Genomic DNA, 16774 nt, shown 5'->3' on the forward strand with positions numbered 1-16774 from the left:
ATGTTATATGATATTTGTTTTTCTCTTTCTGACTTACTTCACTCTGTATGACACTCTCTAAGGTCTATCCACATCTCTGCAAATGGCACTATTTCATTCCTTTTTATGGCTGAGTAATATTCCATTGTATATATGTACCACATCTTCTTTATCCAGCCCACCCCAATAATTTTGGACTTGGCCATACAACCTGCTCTGTCCCTACCTCTGACTGTGTCTTCAGCTATGTGAGTTGCTTCAGCCAGTGGGGTTTTACAGAAATGACACAAGCAGACTGCATAAGAAAGACCCTTATGCCTTTGGACTTGCTCTCATGTGTCTCTTTTATCACCATGAGAAGAACATGTTCTTCTCAGCCTGCTCATCTAAGAAGAAGGATGAGAGACCCATGGAGCAGAGCCCCATTAAAAAGAGGATCCCTGTCAGAACAGAACCCTCACAAGATCAATGCATACAAATTTTAAAAAACAGAAACAAATATAAGCAAAATGCAATCAATGAACACATATCTCTAGATAAGTTACTCCAAAAAAAAATCACAAATAAATTATGAACAACCTGATCTTGCTTTAAAAAAGTTCAGGAAGAAATACAAGAATTTAAAGAAAACATTTTAAGACAACAGAAAAAGTAAGCTTAGGAAAAAAATGGCAAAAACTGTAAAAACATTACAGATTTGAGGACCACATTAAAAAACCTTTCCTGAAACACATGCACACATGCTTATGAAGATTAAAAATTATTTACAATATGTCCAGATGAAAATATGGACTTTGGAATAAGGAAGAAGTCATGTACGCATCATGGCAGACAAAGTGAGGCACATACAAGGGTTCAAAATCAGATTGGCCAGAGTTCGCTTCAGTAATACTCAATGACAAAAAATACAGAATCAATATTGACAAAGAGCTTAAGAAAAAGACTGGGAAAAGCTTTCTTTGATTATATTGTTGAATTTTTTCCTGTTCTTTTTAAGAAATATTAACGTATGTTAGACCTCCTTTGTTACCATTTTTCTATAATCACGTGTATGTTTGTTTTCTACTTCATCTTATAGGAGACCCACTCTGTCTAGCGTGTTCCCAGTTGCTTACTCCATTGCACACGCTCTATTTCTGTTGTTTGTAATGGGATCGGCTGTTTGCTGAAAAACAGCAGGAGGAGGACATGAGGTATGAGACAGGGAGTGAGACTAGTCCACAGCTTCGATTCTGCACCGTTGTCGGGCTCTTTCTCTTACTAAAGACGTGCTTTCCTTTTCTCTAGAGCTACACCTTCCTTTTATTTTCAACATCCAACAGTCAGGGAGGTTCTCGAGAAACCCCCTTACTCCACAGCATTTTGGTCAGAAAAGTGCTGTTTTCTTCCTCCCTACGTTATCCCACTCCACCTTCTGTGGTCTCTCCCTGTAGGAGGTTATGTTGTGCAACTAGATGATAAAAATTCTGTGTCAGCAATTCTCCCCTTCAACTCTATGTCCCTTGCCATTTTTGGTGTCAAACCAGGCCTCTTTGGGGACAATACCCATTTATTTTTGTGTCCCATCAAGGCCCCCAATTTCACTCTTCTTACCAAAAGTTTACTAGATAGGCACAATTTGTGACAGTCATCGTTAGGGAAACCTCTGTCCTGCTCAGAATGCAAGGAGACACATGTCAGCCTGCAGGGTCCTCTCTCACTCAGGTCTAGATTTCACAGTACTCAGAAAACAGTACTTCAGAGTTCATGTTTACAAACAGGTACCATCTCCTTGTTTTAATGGAGATAAACTTCATTCTTTTTGTTGCTGTTTGTTTGTTTTATATAGTTTTGAGGGAAGGAACTTGTTACACCTCCATTATGCCATTGCCATTGAAAGCAACAGGGTTTTTGTTCTTGGAACTTGCCCAAATAACTTTAAAGACCTTCTGGACTGGTCAAAACTATAATACTGAAGAGAAGAGTCATGCCTTAGTAGTTACTAAACACATTACAAAGCTATAAGAACTTTAAAAGTATGATATTAGCACAGGAAGCAACTGACAGAAATTTTAATGTTTAAAAAGAAATATAAGACTAGAAGAAAACATAGATTACACCTATTTTCTCTCAGTAGGAGTTTATTTCTAAGCATGATGCAAAGGCAAAGAATTCTTAAATTGAGACTCCTAGACTAGGTGACTTGAAAATTTTAAATGTCAATTTATCAAAAACATAAATAAAATTAAAATATTAATGACAAAATGGGGAAATTATTTGCAGCATATTAAAGACAAAAGACTCATATTCTTTACATATAAAAAGCCACATACAAATTAATGAGAAATTCTCAGTAGAAAAATAGGCAAAAATATGAAGGTAAAATCTTTTATTCTATTTCTAATGTCTCAAGGAGACCATACAAAAAAGCAGTAATACAAATGGCCCAAAAGTATTTTTAAGAATCTCTCAATACTAAGATTGCCTTAAATCTTATATTGCCAACTATTGCAAAGAGTACACATTGATAGACGCTTTCTGAAAGGCAACTTGATAGTATAAATCAAAGGTCTTAAAACTGCACATAGCTTTTGACCCCAAGATTATGCTTCAATAAATATTTTCCTAGAAATGTATTCAAAGGAAATAATCATAAATGCGAGCAAAGATGGATCTGCAAACATATTTTCATAGCAGCATTATTTGCAACAGCAAAAAACTGATGAATTTAAATGTTCAGCAGTAAAAGAATTAGTTAATAAAATATAGCACACCAAATGACGCAATACTATGAAGACATTAAATATTATAATAAATATAAAAATATCTAATGACATGTAGAAATATTCCTCATGTTGTTAAATCTTTACAAAGCTATAATCAAAATACAGTGTAACCACTTTTTAAAAGATACATATAAATGTTAATATTCTAAGAAGAATATTGGAAATGTACGCAACAAGATCCTAACAACTGTTAGAATGAAAGGTGGTTTTTTTCATCTTTGTCCTTTCCTGTGTTTTCCACATTTTTTTATAATGAATATGTTTATGTTTTTAAATCAGGGGGAAAATGAAAATTTCAAAAGAGAATTTAAAAAGTCCTTTAATACTATAAATGAGTTTTTATTAATAAGATAGAGTAATTCTTCCTTTTAAAAATTTTTTTTCAAACTAACATGCTATTATATTTGTAACTGAAGGCTTGGAGAACAGATGAATTTCTGAGCATTTGACCACAAAATTTATAGCATACATTAGCTGGAGCTGTTCAGTGCTGACAAATTCCAGAAAGTAATTGCATAAAATACTTGGGAGAGGAAATTGCTTTATGCTTCCATGCTATTTACGGAAATTAGCATCTTTGTAAAAATAAACTGAGAGCAATCACAATCAGAAACCTTGAAATGTGGTTTCCAAAGATGTTAGCTCTGCTGCTTTAGGATCCATTAGCAATGCAGAGGGGAAACACTGCCTACTTTTTTTTTTCTCTGTTATGAAATAACTGCATACAATTGGTTTTTTCCTCCTGGATCTTTAATCCCTCCCTTTCTCCTTGCTGCCTCCCTTTGCAGTGCATATATACTGAAGTGTTCACTTTGCTCAGAAGAAACTTCCTAATGATCCTGTTTCCTTCTCAAAGAGTATTACATATTTCCTTTTTTTTTTTAACATCTTTATTGGAGTATAATTGCTTTACAATGATGTGTTAGTTTCTGCTGTATAACAAAGTGAATCAGCTATACATATAAATACATCCCATATCCCCTCCCTCTTGCGTCTCCCTCCCACCCTCCCTATCCCACCCCTTCAGGTGGTCACAAAGCACTGGGCTGATCTCCCTGTGTTATGTAGCTTCTTCCCACTAGCTATCTACTTTACATTTGGTAGTGCATATATGTCAATGCTACTCTCTCACTTCGTCCCAGCTTACCTTTCCCCCTACCTGTGTCCTCCAGTCCATTCTCTACATCTGCGTCTTTATTCCTGTCCTGCCCCTAGGTTCTTCAGAACCATTTTTTTTTTTAGATTCCATATATATGTTAGCATACAGTACCTGTTTTTCTCTTTCTGACTTACTTAACTCCGTATGACACACCCTAGGTCCACCCACCTCACTACAAATAACTCAATTTCGTTTCTTTTTATGGCTGAGTAATACTCCATTGCATATAGGTGCCACATCTTCTTTATCCATTCATCTGTCGATGGACACTTAGGTTGCTTCCATGTCCTGACTATTGTAAATAGAGCTGCAATGAACATTGGGGTGCATGTGTCTTTTTGAATTATGGTTTTCTCTGGGTATATGCCCAGTAGTGGGATTTGCTGGGTAGTCTGGTAGTTCTATTTCTAGTTTTTTAAGGAACCTCCATACTGTTCTCCACAGTGGCTGTATCAATTCACATTCCCACCAGCAGTGCAAGAGTGTTCCCTTTTCTCCACACCCTCTCCAGCATTGTTTGTAGATTTTGTGATGATGGCCATTCTGACTGGTGTGAGGTGATATCTCACTGTGGTTCTGATTTGCATTTTTCTAATGATTAGTGATGTTGAGCATCCTTTCATTTGTTTGTCTGCCATCTGTATATCTTCTTTGGAGAAATGTCTATTTACGTCTTCTGCCCATTTTTGGATTGCGTTGTTTTTCTGATACTGAGCTGCATGAGCTACTTGTATATTTTGGAGATTAATCCTTTGTCAGTTTCTTCCTTTGCAAATATCTTCTCCCATTCTGAGGGTTGTCTTCTCGTCTTGTTTATGGTTTCCTTTGCTGTGCAAAAGCTTTTAAGTTTCACTAGGTCCAATTTGTTTATTTTTGGTTTTATTTCTGTTTCTTTAGGAGGTGATCTTGCTGTGATTTATGTCATAGAGTGTTCTGCCTGTTTTTCTCTAAGAGTTTTATAGCGTCTGGCCTTACACTTAAGTGTCTAATCCATTTTGAGTGTATTTTTGTGTATGGTGTTAGGGAGTGTTCTGATTTCATGCTTTTACATGTAACTGCCCAGTTTTCCCAGCACAACTTATTAAAGAGGCTTATTCAGTTCCTCACATTTTGCAATCCACAGCTTCCCCTGAAGCTACTCTCTCAAACATAACTGACAATTTCACAAGATCAGGGTGAATTTTCACCTTCGTGTGTCCCTAAAACTAGCTCAGAACCTAAAGGAATCTTCAATTCTTCCCTCTTTCTCTCTCAGTCCCACATAATCACTTGTCAAGTTCTATCCCTTCAGGTTCTAAATGGTGCCCATAATCACATCCTCTTGCTGAGGACTACATCCCCCTCCCCATGGCCCCATGCTCTCTTGCGAACTGAGCTGAAGTTCTCATCAGTCCCAACCTGCACTGGTGCCAGCGGCATCCCAAGTTTATCTTTCACACAAGTGTGTTCCCAGTGGTCCAATGGAGTCTTACTGGTGTTCCCACCACCTCCTGGTCAACGCCCACAGGACTCCATGCTGCCCATTGAATCAAGTCCTCTTTATCATTAATTTATTTAGTGCGCTCAGCAAGGTCGTCCCCAGTGTAGCCACAAACTATCTTTGTTCATCCTTATTTCATACCCCATGCTGTCAAATACCCTACTCTTCAGACATACAGTGTCAGTGGAAACAAAGAGGACAAAACAGATTGAAGAGACATTTCTTTCTTTCTTTTTTTAAAGTCTTTATTGAATTTGTTACAATTTTCTTCTGTGTTATGTTTTGGTTTTTTGGCCGCAAGGCATGTGGGATCTTAGCTCCCTGACCAGGGATTGAACCCACATCCCCTGCATTGGAAGGTGAAGTCTTAACCACTGGACCACCAGGGAAGTCCCTAAGAGATATTTCTGAGATGGAACAAATGGAAGTTAGTGGCCGGATGGGTACAGGGCAGGGGCAACAGAGAAGAAGGCATCTAGAGTGGCCCCAGGATTCTGGGTCAAATGACTAGAAGATGGAGAATCCAGGCACTGACACAGAGCTGGGTGGGTGGTGAGGATTTCCATTTAGGAAATATTGTGTCTGAGGCCCGCAAGGAATATCCTGGTGGAGGTAAGTAGCAGCTCACAGATATACTGGTCTGCAGCTCATGGAAGAGGCTGACAGAAGCCTCTCAGAGATACTGGGCATCTTCCATTTTAGTGAGGTTAACGAGAAGAAAGAAGGGAAGGAAGGAAGGAAGAAAGGAAAGAAGGAAGGAAGGAAGGGAGGGAGGGAGAGACAGAGAAAGAAGGAAAAAGAGAGAGGGAGGGAGGAAGGAAGGGAGGAAGGCCAAAACTAAGCTATCAAAATTGTGTTCTATTTTCAGTGTTTACATTTAACAGTTGATGTAGAGTAATAGACAGTTTTTTTATCTTTTCAATGTATATATATAATCCTATTTGAAGAGAACATCAAAAGCCTAAATGTGAAAGCCTGAATCATTATGAGACCTGGGTCCTCCGGTGATAACCCCAGGCAGGAGCTTCTGGAGAGAGAACCAGCAGAATGATTGAGGCTGCCTGGGGACAGCGCGTGGAGAGAGAAGAAGAGGGCAAAGGGCAGAACTCTGGAATAAAGCAGCTTTTAAAGAGAGCCAGAGACGAGCCAAAAAGAGAGCCTGAGATGGAAAGGTCAGAGAGGTAGAAGAGAAAAGGGAGTATAGGTGTCACAGACAACAAACAAGGAAAGAGCTCCCTTTCATTCTCCCACTGGATTCTCACCAGCTCTATGCAATGACTCTGTAACTATTGGATAACTCCGGCAACTTGGTAATAAGGTGGAGTCTGCCTCCAGGACAAGTTTAGGTCTTTCTGCTCGGACTCCACCTCTGGTGTCAGAACAGTTTGGAATACGCAACCAAGATCACCGTAGAGGATGCGGTCACACCGGAAGTCCATTTATAACATAAAACCCAGAGTGCTGGGAAACTCTACCCAAAATAAAACAGAGGGAAGAGGAAGAAGACCACAATGTCTACCAAGTGTGCAGCAAAGCATATTCCACTAAGAAAACATTATTTTAAGGCAATATTCAAATAAGTGATCAAAAATGTGAGTATACAAAGGTCACTACAGATGGCTGATAACAAACAGAAGTGAACAAACCATCCTGGAAACAACCCAACTGTCCAGTAATGAAAGAATGCGTTTAAACAAATTACAGTATTGTGGTATATCCAAAAGTGCAATGAACACAGCCATTGCAAACAAAAATGCAGTTATATATGCGGAAAGATGTTCATGACATAACGACTAAAAAAAATGATGCATGAGACAGTATGTTTAGCATGATTCCATTTATCGAAACATATACATATATTTATATCATATTTATGTATTAAAAAAGTCTGGAAATGAAAATGTTAATAATTATTACCTGGGCAGTCGTATTAAGGCAATTTTTTGAATTCTGATTTTCCTTTCATTTATCTATGTCTTCTATTTTTCTAAAAATTTTTAAATAAATTTATTTATTTTATTTTTATTTATTTTTGGCTGCGCTGTTGTCTTTGTTGCTGCGTGCGGACTTTCTCTAGTTGCAGCGAGTGGTGGCTACTCTTTGTTGCAGTACGCGGGGCTTCTCACTGCGGTGGCTTCTTTCGTTGCAGAGCACGGGCTCTAGGCGCACAGGCTTCAGTAGTTGTGGCACGCGGGCTCAGCAGTTGTGGCTCGTGGGCTCTAGAGTGCAGGCTCAGTAGCTGTGACGCATGGGCTTAGTTGCTCTGTGGCATGTGGGATCTTCCCGGACCAGGGCTCAAACCCGTGTCCCCTACACTGGCAGGTGGATTCTTAACCACTGCGCCACCAGGGAAGCTCCCAATTTTTCTACAATTTAAATGTTTTATTTGCATAATTTATCTGCTAGCAGTCAGGGCCTCTAGACACAGAGTGTCAAGTGATGACAATGAGCTCAATCAATTGATTGTTATTCTCTTAAACGTCTTCCCTGCATAGCGAACAGCAGGAAAAGTGTCACAGAACTCGCCTGGAGAGTTCTGTGGAAGGATGATCAGAAGATATGGCGATCATGCATATGAGAACAAAGAGAGAAACAGATGAAAAGGATGAAAAAACAAAAGGTCCTACCACAAATTAATTGATATCATAAGAAGCTATTGTAAAGGGTGAATCCAAGTGTTTATGGATCTCTAACCAAGGCTCATGGAGGACCCGATTCAGTCACGAGGGAACTGACACAGGCCACCGTCTCAGACTGAATCTGCCACCTCCTTCTCCTGGGTCAGAAGAGTTATTTGGAGGAGGCAGGGGATTTCTGTAACTCACAACAAACACCCAAGTGTGGATTCTGACTTCTGATTTAAAGGAGATGGAGTGAAAGCAAATGTTGGGATTAATGTTGGTGGTGTCACAGCGGAAGAACTGCCACCAAGACCACAGCCAACACCAAGACATGAACTACTAATACTGGAGCTTCCACTGTGGTAACAGCCACGGAGACAAAAACACCACCAAGACCAGAGCCACCAAGATATCCAGAATCACTCCCAACCCCAGGACTGATGAAAATCATAATGATTAAGATCAGAAACAGCGACAAGACCAAGAACAATGCCAGAGAGAACCTCTGAGACCAGAACCACCTAACGTAACAATACTTAAAACATCAGACCAGAACCACTGGAATCAGAGACCAGAACTACCACCAAGACCAGCATGGCCCTAGGAGTAGAACCAACATGTCTAATTTTAGTATCAAGATGTTGACCCTTCCCAATGCAAAAACACTGGCATTTAGGGGGCAAAGCTCACGATAAAGGGGAGCTAAGTACACACATTCTAAAGAGGGCTACCAACATAAGGTGACCTCTCCCTGAGAGCTCCCTAAGAAGGGATACCAGCTACCACCTCACTCCTTCCCCTCTAAGAAGGAGGACTGAGATGTATTGAAGAAAAAAAAGAATCACGCATTGAGACTGGGGATGCCTGCAAGGAGAGACTGGCGATCCACTCTCCAGACGGGCATGAGCTTAGACTGGATCCACTGATCTGTCCTAGCAGAGCAAGGACCAGAGAACTGAAGGGAGTTGGCAGGACAGAGAGAGGAGCCAGCGCTGGAGCATCCCACACCCCCACCAACTGCACAGCAAGGATGTGAGCACTTCCTGTGGATCAAGTGGACAACACCAAAGGAACCGGATTTAAACCATCCTGCCAGCACCCCACCCAACAGGGTTGCCTGGAGGCAAGAAGATCCCTGCAGCACGAGGCAAGCCGGAGCTGGACCTCCTGCTTCAGGAAAGGCAGGTCCTGCAGAGCCCTCTGAAGAACTTACATGTGCTACCCAGAGGGCAGAGAGTCAACGAGAGCTAGAGACGGTGACAACTACCAGAGAGAGGCATCCAGTTAAGTCAAGAGCTGTTTGACCTTCTCCCCATCCCCTCTCCTTGCTCCCAACCCCAGGAAAGCTGGACCGAGAATAACTAAAAGGAAGAAAGAGGCCCACACCAGTCCTTACCACTGGTTGAGGTGAGAAGAGAATGGACCACAGTACGACCCCACTTCAGGTACCTGGAGCCACGTGTCAAGGCTAGACTAGACAGAAGGGAGATAAGATTTAAATCAAGCAGGAAATCAAAATTTTAAATTGGACTGGACTTTTAATAAATGAAAGGGAATCTGCCCAAGATTGCATGCAGGCATGGAAATGGAATGGATTTGGCAAAGCAGGGCTGGAACCCAAGATTTGCTCCATACTTATATCCCCCTGAGTTGAGACTTCTCAATGAAGAAGGCTGGAAGACAGAGTTGGAACAGCAGCACCTGTCTTCTCAGGGAAGATCAGGGTCCCTACGGAGCAGGCCCAGAGCAACAGGAAGCTTCCAGGGCCAGGGTGTAACCGGAAGATGGGAGGCCTTTCCAGCTGCCTGAGTGAGGGAAATGGTGAGCTCCTCCAGAAACAGTCAAGAACGAGTTAGAGAAACACAAGACTGCTGACCTCATGGCTTGCTCTGCAATCTATCACAATTATTTGCGGCCAGTGAATATAAAGGTTTCAGTTTTAGCTGATTTAATAAAGAAAATCTAGTTTTTATTAAATGAGTCGGCACATTCCTTGCTCCTTGCAGCTCAGCCTCACACGGCTATTAACTCTCCACCAGCCTCCTGGTGGCAGCACTTATAAGGAAGGGGAGAGACCAAAGAAGACCCCCAAGGGCCCCCCAAACACCCAAATCCCAAGATACCTCGGAGGAGCAGCTTTGACTCAAACTCAGGCTGACCCTAGGGAGGTAACCAAGTGTCCAACCCTTGGGCGCCCCAAACTGACTTAGCCTTCACTAGAACATTCTCCAGGCCCCGTGATGGGACCAGCCACATCCCCAGCAGGAATCACAGGCATCTCGCTTGTTTCAAAGGGTTAATACAGCAACAGCACTGACTTAATACACTTACTACATGCCAGACAGTTTTCATTTTGTTTGTTACTTTTTTCCTCTTCACGATGGATTAACCCCTCCAGAAAATTCTATGAGGTAGACACCCCCTCTCTACAAATGTGGACACTGAGATGCAGAGACGTTTGTGTAACAGGCCTTGAAGTGGTGGAGCTGGAATTCCAGCAGCGATGCTGTGGATGATGAAGAGCGCTGGCCTGAAATCTCCGTTTACAGCCTTCTGTGCACACTGCCCCAATACATGGAAACAACACTGCAGCGGCACAAAGATATGGAAAAATGCAAAAGAGGTCAGTGTGTGATTCAAGCTGGGCAAACACTGCCCTTGGCCAGAGGTCAACAGACTGCCTCAAAACACATTTAAATTTTATAGGGTGGAAGAAGGCAAAATGAAACTCGGTGCCTTGAAGCCTCAGCCTCATTTGACCAGGAACAAATCTCTGGAGCTCTCACAGCCTGTTTCAGATCTGTTGATGGGATGGAAAAGCAAGTCTCCATCCTTTTGCCCCAACACTATACCTCGCTGACCACAGAAATCCTAAAGTTACCCTGAAAATATTAACATTTGTTCTAATAAAAGCTATCTATTGAAATGTGAATATGGGATAGCACCAATAAAATGAATAATGGGGGAGAAGATGTACCTCACTAACCAGCTCTGCATGAGTCACTGAAATCATGGGACACTGGAGCTGAAAGAGGCCTTAGAAACACTAAGTACAAGAGTGAAATGAGAAGCAGAGACTCTGATTAATCTATCCCAGGGTGTATCTCTTTATATGTGTGTATATGCTCATCTAATAGACGTTACAGCCCTTATTACGCGCCAGGCCCTTTGCCAGCCCTGGGAGTACAGAGGCCACCAAGCCATGTAATGAGAAGTTACATGTGCAAGGAGGGTTTGCCTTGCTTTAATTCACACAAGAGACCGTATGGACCAGCATGTTCTAATTCACACAAGGTACGGTATGGGCTAGCAGCATACCTCAGGACACAATACTAAGATGTGCTCTGCACCTTTAGATCTGGGGGTACAAACTGCTTGGCTGAATCTAGTCTACAAATATATATGTCTGGCTTTCAATGCTTTAACAACTGAGAGAGAGCATAGGAAGTCTGGATAACCAGCTATCTTGCAAAACAGTACGATCCAGCAATCCTGAGTCTGCATTCTCCCTTGGCAATGGTCAGCTGCAGTTGAGTAGAGGTTGCTCTTAATACATGGAGAATGTACCATCAACTTTGCCACAGTCTCCGCCATTCCCTATTGTCTCTCAGGCAACGTTAGCTCCATTCGTTTGAGTCTGTCCAGTGGGTAAATGAGGATGCGATGCTTGAGCTGGGTCCCCCTGGGGCTGGTGGGAAAGACAGGATGCTAAAGACTGCAGTGCAGGCACATTGGCAGCCTCTTCTTGGTCTTCTCAAGCCCACAAGAGCTGGGTCCATCAGTGGCACAACTGGTGGTGCAGCGCCTGGCGCGGGGCCAAGGCCAATTGGCGCTCGGTCTGTCCAGCGGCAGCCTCGAATCGATGCGGGCCCACAAGCTGCCCACCGCCACTGCCTCCACCGGGCCTGCTGGCCTTGCGCGCTTGACGCTGGGCTTCTCCGACATGCGCTTAGAGCACTGCGAGAGCACTGATGGCCTCCAGCAGCCCCACCTGCTCTCCACACTGCCCAGCCCCGCCAACCAGGTGATCACCATTAACCCCGCGCTGACTGTGGAGGAGGCGGCTGAGGACTATGCCTAGGAGGTGAGACAGGCCTTCCGAGGGGACTCCATTCTGCTTTTCGACCTGCTGATTCTGGGTGTGGGTCCCGATGGCCACACCTGCTCACTCTTCCCCGGCCACTCCCCTGCTGCAGGAGTGGGGAATTTGGTGGCCCCCCCATCGGCGACTCCCCAGAAGCCTCACACTTCCCGTGTTGAAGGCAGCTCCAAGTGTCGTCTTTGTGGCGACTACAGCAGGCAAGGCAGACATTCTGAAGAGCGTTTTGGACGACAAGCAGGAAAACCCACTCCCCGCAGCCCTGGTCCAGCCCTGAGCTGGGAAATTCTGCTGGTTCCTGGACGAGGCAGCAGCCAGACTCCTGACCACGAGTGCCCTTGAGGAAGTATTCCACGTTGTAACCGTTGTAACCCGGCGCCCGAGAGATGCTGCAGCTGGGACCATGCGCAGCCCCAGTAGGCAGGACCTTCCAGGGACCCGCTGCCAGCCCACTCCAGGCTTCATTTTAGGAAAGCCCTGTAGTGCCACTGGAAGCCGATAGGGTCTGGCCACCAGCCCTGCCCAGGGGCTCAACCCATGGGCCCGTGGCTCTGGATGACAGTTATTAAAAAGAGCATTTGAAGAAAGCAAGAGAGAGAAAGAGAGGGAGGGAGGAAGGGAGAGAGAGAGGGAGGGAGGGAGAGAGGGAGAGAGGGAGGGAGGGAGGAAGAGAGAGAGAGAGGGAGGGAGGGAAGGAGAGAGGGAGGGAGGGAGAGAGGGAGGGAGAGAGAGAGGGAGGGAGGGAGGGAGGAAGGGAGAGAGGGAGAGAGGGAGGGAGGGAGGAAGGGAGAGAGGGAGGGAGGGAAGGAGAGAGGGAGGGAGGGAGAGAGGGAGGGAGGGAAGAATGGAGAGAGGAGGGAGGGAAGGAGAGAGGAGGGAGGGAGGGAGGGAGGGAGGGAGGACTGCAAAACAGTGTGATATGTGTTGATAGACATAAACACAATACTTATTTAGTGGCTGAGCTAATGCCACAACCTGGCCTCTGCCCAATCATTGTGTCCTGGCCTATAGCAGCCAAGTCTCTACAGTGCACATGCAGACAGCCGTTCCAGACTGAAAAAGACAGGATCCATCACAGCCCCAAGTTATCACTCATATATAGCATCCACAGTGGTATCAAGGCACAGTGGTATTAGGACTCGGAGAGGACCCAAGGTATTGGATTATGCTTACAGCTTAGCCAACCAGAAATACCATTTGCTGGAGGTAAGAAACAATTAGATTCTCTATGGTATAAGATTAACATTAATCATACCACATCTTAGGTGATCTACAATGAAACTCCTAAGTAAACAGAGGGATGCCTACCATTCCCCTTCCCCTCCCTATTACCTGCAGGAGGGCAGAGTGCATGAAGACCATCCATATCAGCAGCCACCAGGGGCTCTTCCAGGAAGCCATGGAGTCCGGTCTCCTGGGGAGCTCACTTGCAGCCTAAAAAGGAGGAAAGATTTGGTTTCCAATCAGCTCTGGACCCAGTGGCAGCACTCATGACTTAACAGACCAACCAAAGGGAGGAACCCTGAGCCCCACATAGTATCTTGGAAAGGTTTGTGTTGGCCCAGGATGGAGCTACCTATTACAGGGTACAGGCTCTCTGGGGCTCTCTTTAGGAGGAGTCCACATCAAAGTCAGGAGGGCAGCCAGACCAGCCTCCAGTGTGCAACCCGTACCTCCAGCCCTCCAGAAGCTGAGCCATCTCTTCACCAGCCACTTCCCAGCCCATTTGTCAGCAGCAGGGTGTGGCTATCGGCATCCCACTCAGGAAGCCTGCATGGAGCCAAGGGTTAGGGCACCTACCAGCTTCCGCTGCTTCAGGCAAAACTGAGTCTAAGCCCAACTAAGCCAGCCCAGAGAGGGGAAGGGAACTGCCTAAGGTCACACAGCAAGACGGTGACTTTTCTAGGACTGGAATGTAGGTCTTCTGACGGTTCAAGGCTTTCCCCACCAGAGGACACCGTTCATCCTCGGAGCCTCAGCCCTGCAGCCAGAGAGGCCTGAGAGTTGAGTTAAGGGAGGTTCGGAGAGAGGCCTGAGAGTTGAGTTAAGGGAGGTTCGGAGGGCACAGTCTCAGAGCCATACTAGCACAACCTCCTAAAAGTAGATGAGGGCAAACCAGCAGAGGCCCTCTGAGACCAGGAAGGCAGCGGGGGCTTTCTTCAGAGTTCTCCTGACAGTTTGCAGGGAAATCAGAACGAGGCGAGCCTGGAAAAGCCGAAAAGCCGAGGTCACCCTCGCCTCTCGCTTCGCCTCGCGGGCGCCTTGGCGGAGCCGGTGTCCGGGGGCGGGTCGGTGGCTTCTCTCCATCTGGAGAAAGCATTAAGGGCCTGGCCTAATGCGATCCGCAAATGTGCTGCTGTTTCCGACCTGAGGCGGCGACTCTGGGCCGAAGGGAGGCGGCCAGTGCGGGGCCCTGGGACCGTGCGGCCCACTCGCTCGCTCGCTCGCTCGCTCGCTCACAGCAACCGTCCCGGCGCGCACTCCCCCCGACTACCCGCCGCCTCGCAGTCCCCGGGCCCCCGCCGCCGCCGCGTCCCAGTCCCGCACGTCCACTTGCCACAGCGGGCGCGTCACTCAGCCCCTGGCGCTCTAGGCGCTCGCATCCCACTTGCCAACCGGCCGGACCTTCCGACGCCCAAGACCACTAGGTGCTGTCAGCCCGTTTTCTACCTAGAAAGCCCCAAATCTGAAAACCCCCAACCCGGTGGAGTTCCCCGCAGTCAAGCGCCCCTGAATGTCTCTCCCCCAAACCACCGGGACCCCACGGGAGTTTGCCTGGCCCGAGGTCTCCAAGCCTTGCCGAGCGCCCCGGTCCTGAAGCTCCCAGGAACACAGCAGTGCACCCTCCCGCTCGGAGCCCCGCAACCCCGCTCAGAGGCCACCGCCCCGTCTTGCTCCCCCGGAGAGAGCCTTCCCACCCCCGGGCGCCGAGCTCCTAGCACCCACCTGGCGCCGCAGAAGCGTCTGGGACGTGCAGCCCGGGCCGCGCGGGCTCGCCGCGCGCGGAGAAGAGGCGGACAGAAGCGGCCCAGTCAACACCTCGTGCGGAATCCGGGACCGGGACCTTCCCCGACGCTGGCGTCCAGCCCGCGGCGCCGCAGTCGCCGCCGCCGCCGAGAAGTTAAATGGGGCTGGGACGGGGCCGCCCCGCCTCTCCCGCCCCCTCCGGGCGTGCGGAGCTAGGCGCTGGCGGGGGCCCAGAGGCGGAGGGCGCGCGCCGCCACCTGCACCGCCCGGCAAGTGCACGGCGCGCCCGGGCGCCCGCCCGCCCTCGCGTCGGCCCCGCGCCTTCCGCCCGTGCAGGGGACGCCGGGGGCGCGAAGAGAGTGCGTGAGGGGCCGGGCCGGGCCGCTCGGAGCGCGCGGGGCCGCGGCGACGGCGAGACTCGGCTGGAACGCTCCGCCGCCCGCTTCCTGGAAGCCACTCCTCGCCTAGGGCTGGCCGCCAGGCGTGGTGCCAAGAGCCGGGATTGCCGACGCCGCCACCGCCGCCGCCGGCAGGCGCGCAGGGGAAAGGCGGCCGCTGCGCCGCGAGCCAGCCGGGGCGCTCCGCCTCAGCCGGAGCTGGGAGCGGGGATGCCAAAGCCCCCCCCCACCCCAACCCCCGCACTTCCCCGAGCCTCCACCCGCCCCGCCAGGGCCCCGGCGCCGACTCTGCTAAGTCAGGCCCAGCGGCCACACGGAGGCTTGCCCGGAACCGCTGGCTCGTGCCTGCGAGCCTCCGGAGCTCCGGCCAGGCGTGACCAAAGTCGGAGACCAGTGGCCCCACCCGGCCTGCGCCGCCTCTGCCTCCGGAGGCGCCCAGCGCAGATCCTGTGCAGGGGCCGGTGGACTCACCACCCGGACTCTTGGCTGCCAGGGACCACCAGCGGCCGACCAGTAGGGGTGCCTCGTAAGCGGGTACCTGGTGCCACTTCCTATGAGCCGAGCTTGGGTAACAGAGCTGCTCAGCTGCCCAAACCATGGGGTGCCCAGGCTTGGGATTTGGGGTGGAGGTGTCAGGCACCGGGACTGGGGTGAATTTCCTCGTGGACTTGTGGAAGTGAAATAAGGTGGAACGCTTGTCCCTGCCTTGGCCTAATCTCAGAGGTATAAATCCAAGGGCCCGGGATTGAAAGTCTCACTATGCCCCCGGCTAAGTCCTACCACAGTCATCATTTCCTTGGGTGCCTAGTGTGTGCCAGCCACGTGCCAAGCTCTTTATGTGCAGCTTATCTTCACAAGGGCCCCGTGGTGACAGTAACATTATACCCATTTCATTGATGGGAAAGCTGAGGCCCAGGGGATAACATAACTTGTACACAGTGAGTTGCAAAGTCAGGGTTGGAGCCCATATCTCTCTTCTCTCTAAAGCCTCCATTTGTTCATCTCTGAAGTTGCTTTCCTGCCTGTTCTGTGTTTGGTACATTACAGGTGGTGTTAGAGCTTTACGGAGAGGAGCTGGCCCTGCACGCCTACCTCCCCTGTCTTGCCTTCCTTAACTCGGTGACTTCCTCTGGCCAAGAGGAGGATCTCCAGGGCGGTCCATGTAAAACAGCTGGAATCTTGCGGGAAGTTAGCAGAGGACATTCAGTATGAAGGAGGCAGAGGAGCAGGCGGCTGTGGGGAGACTAGTCATTGGGTGGGGGCGGGGGGGCTGGGCTAAACCAGAAAGAATGCACCCATGTACAGT

The 16774-nt window shown here is 47.8% G+C and overlaps 1 protein-coding gene and 1 pseudogene across 1 annotated transcript in view; one reads left to right on the forward strand and one right to left on the reverse strand.

Moving 5' to 3' along the window:
• Positions 1 to 12465, forward strand: part of LOC149749990 (6-phosphogluconolactonase pseudogene) — a 50099-nt pseudogene extending 37634 nt beyond the window's left edge.
• The window catches only part of ADAMTSL3 (ADAMTS like 3), a 376368-nt gene extending 360774 nt beyond the window's left edge, over positions 1 to 15594 (reverse strand). Inside the window, 2 exon segments of the mRNA XM_089906711.1 lie at positions 13436 to 13537; positions 15050 to 15594. Coding sequence (XP_089762837.1) covers positions 13436 to 13504 — 69 coding nt within the window. The 5' untranslated portion in view covers positions 13505 to 13537; positions 15050 to 15594.
• Between the last annotated feature and the right edge of the window lie 1180 nt (positions 15595 to 16774).

Source organism: Delphinapterus leucas, chromosome 2 (genome assembly GCF_059928025.1).
Source record: "Delphinapterus leucas isolate spDelLeu-1000000601 "Yukka" chromosome 2, BTC_Dleu_Yukka2, whole genome shotgun sequence".
NCBI lineage: Eukaryota > Metazoa > Chordata > Mammalia > Artiodactyla > Monodontidae > Delphinapterus > Delphinapterus leucas.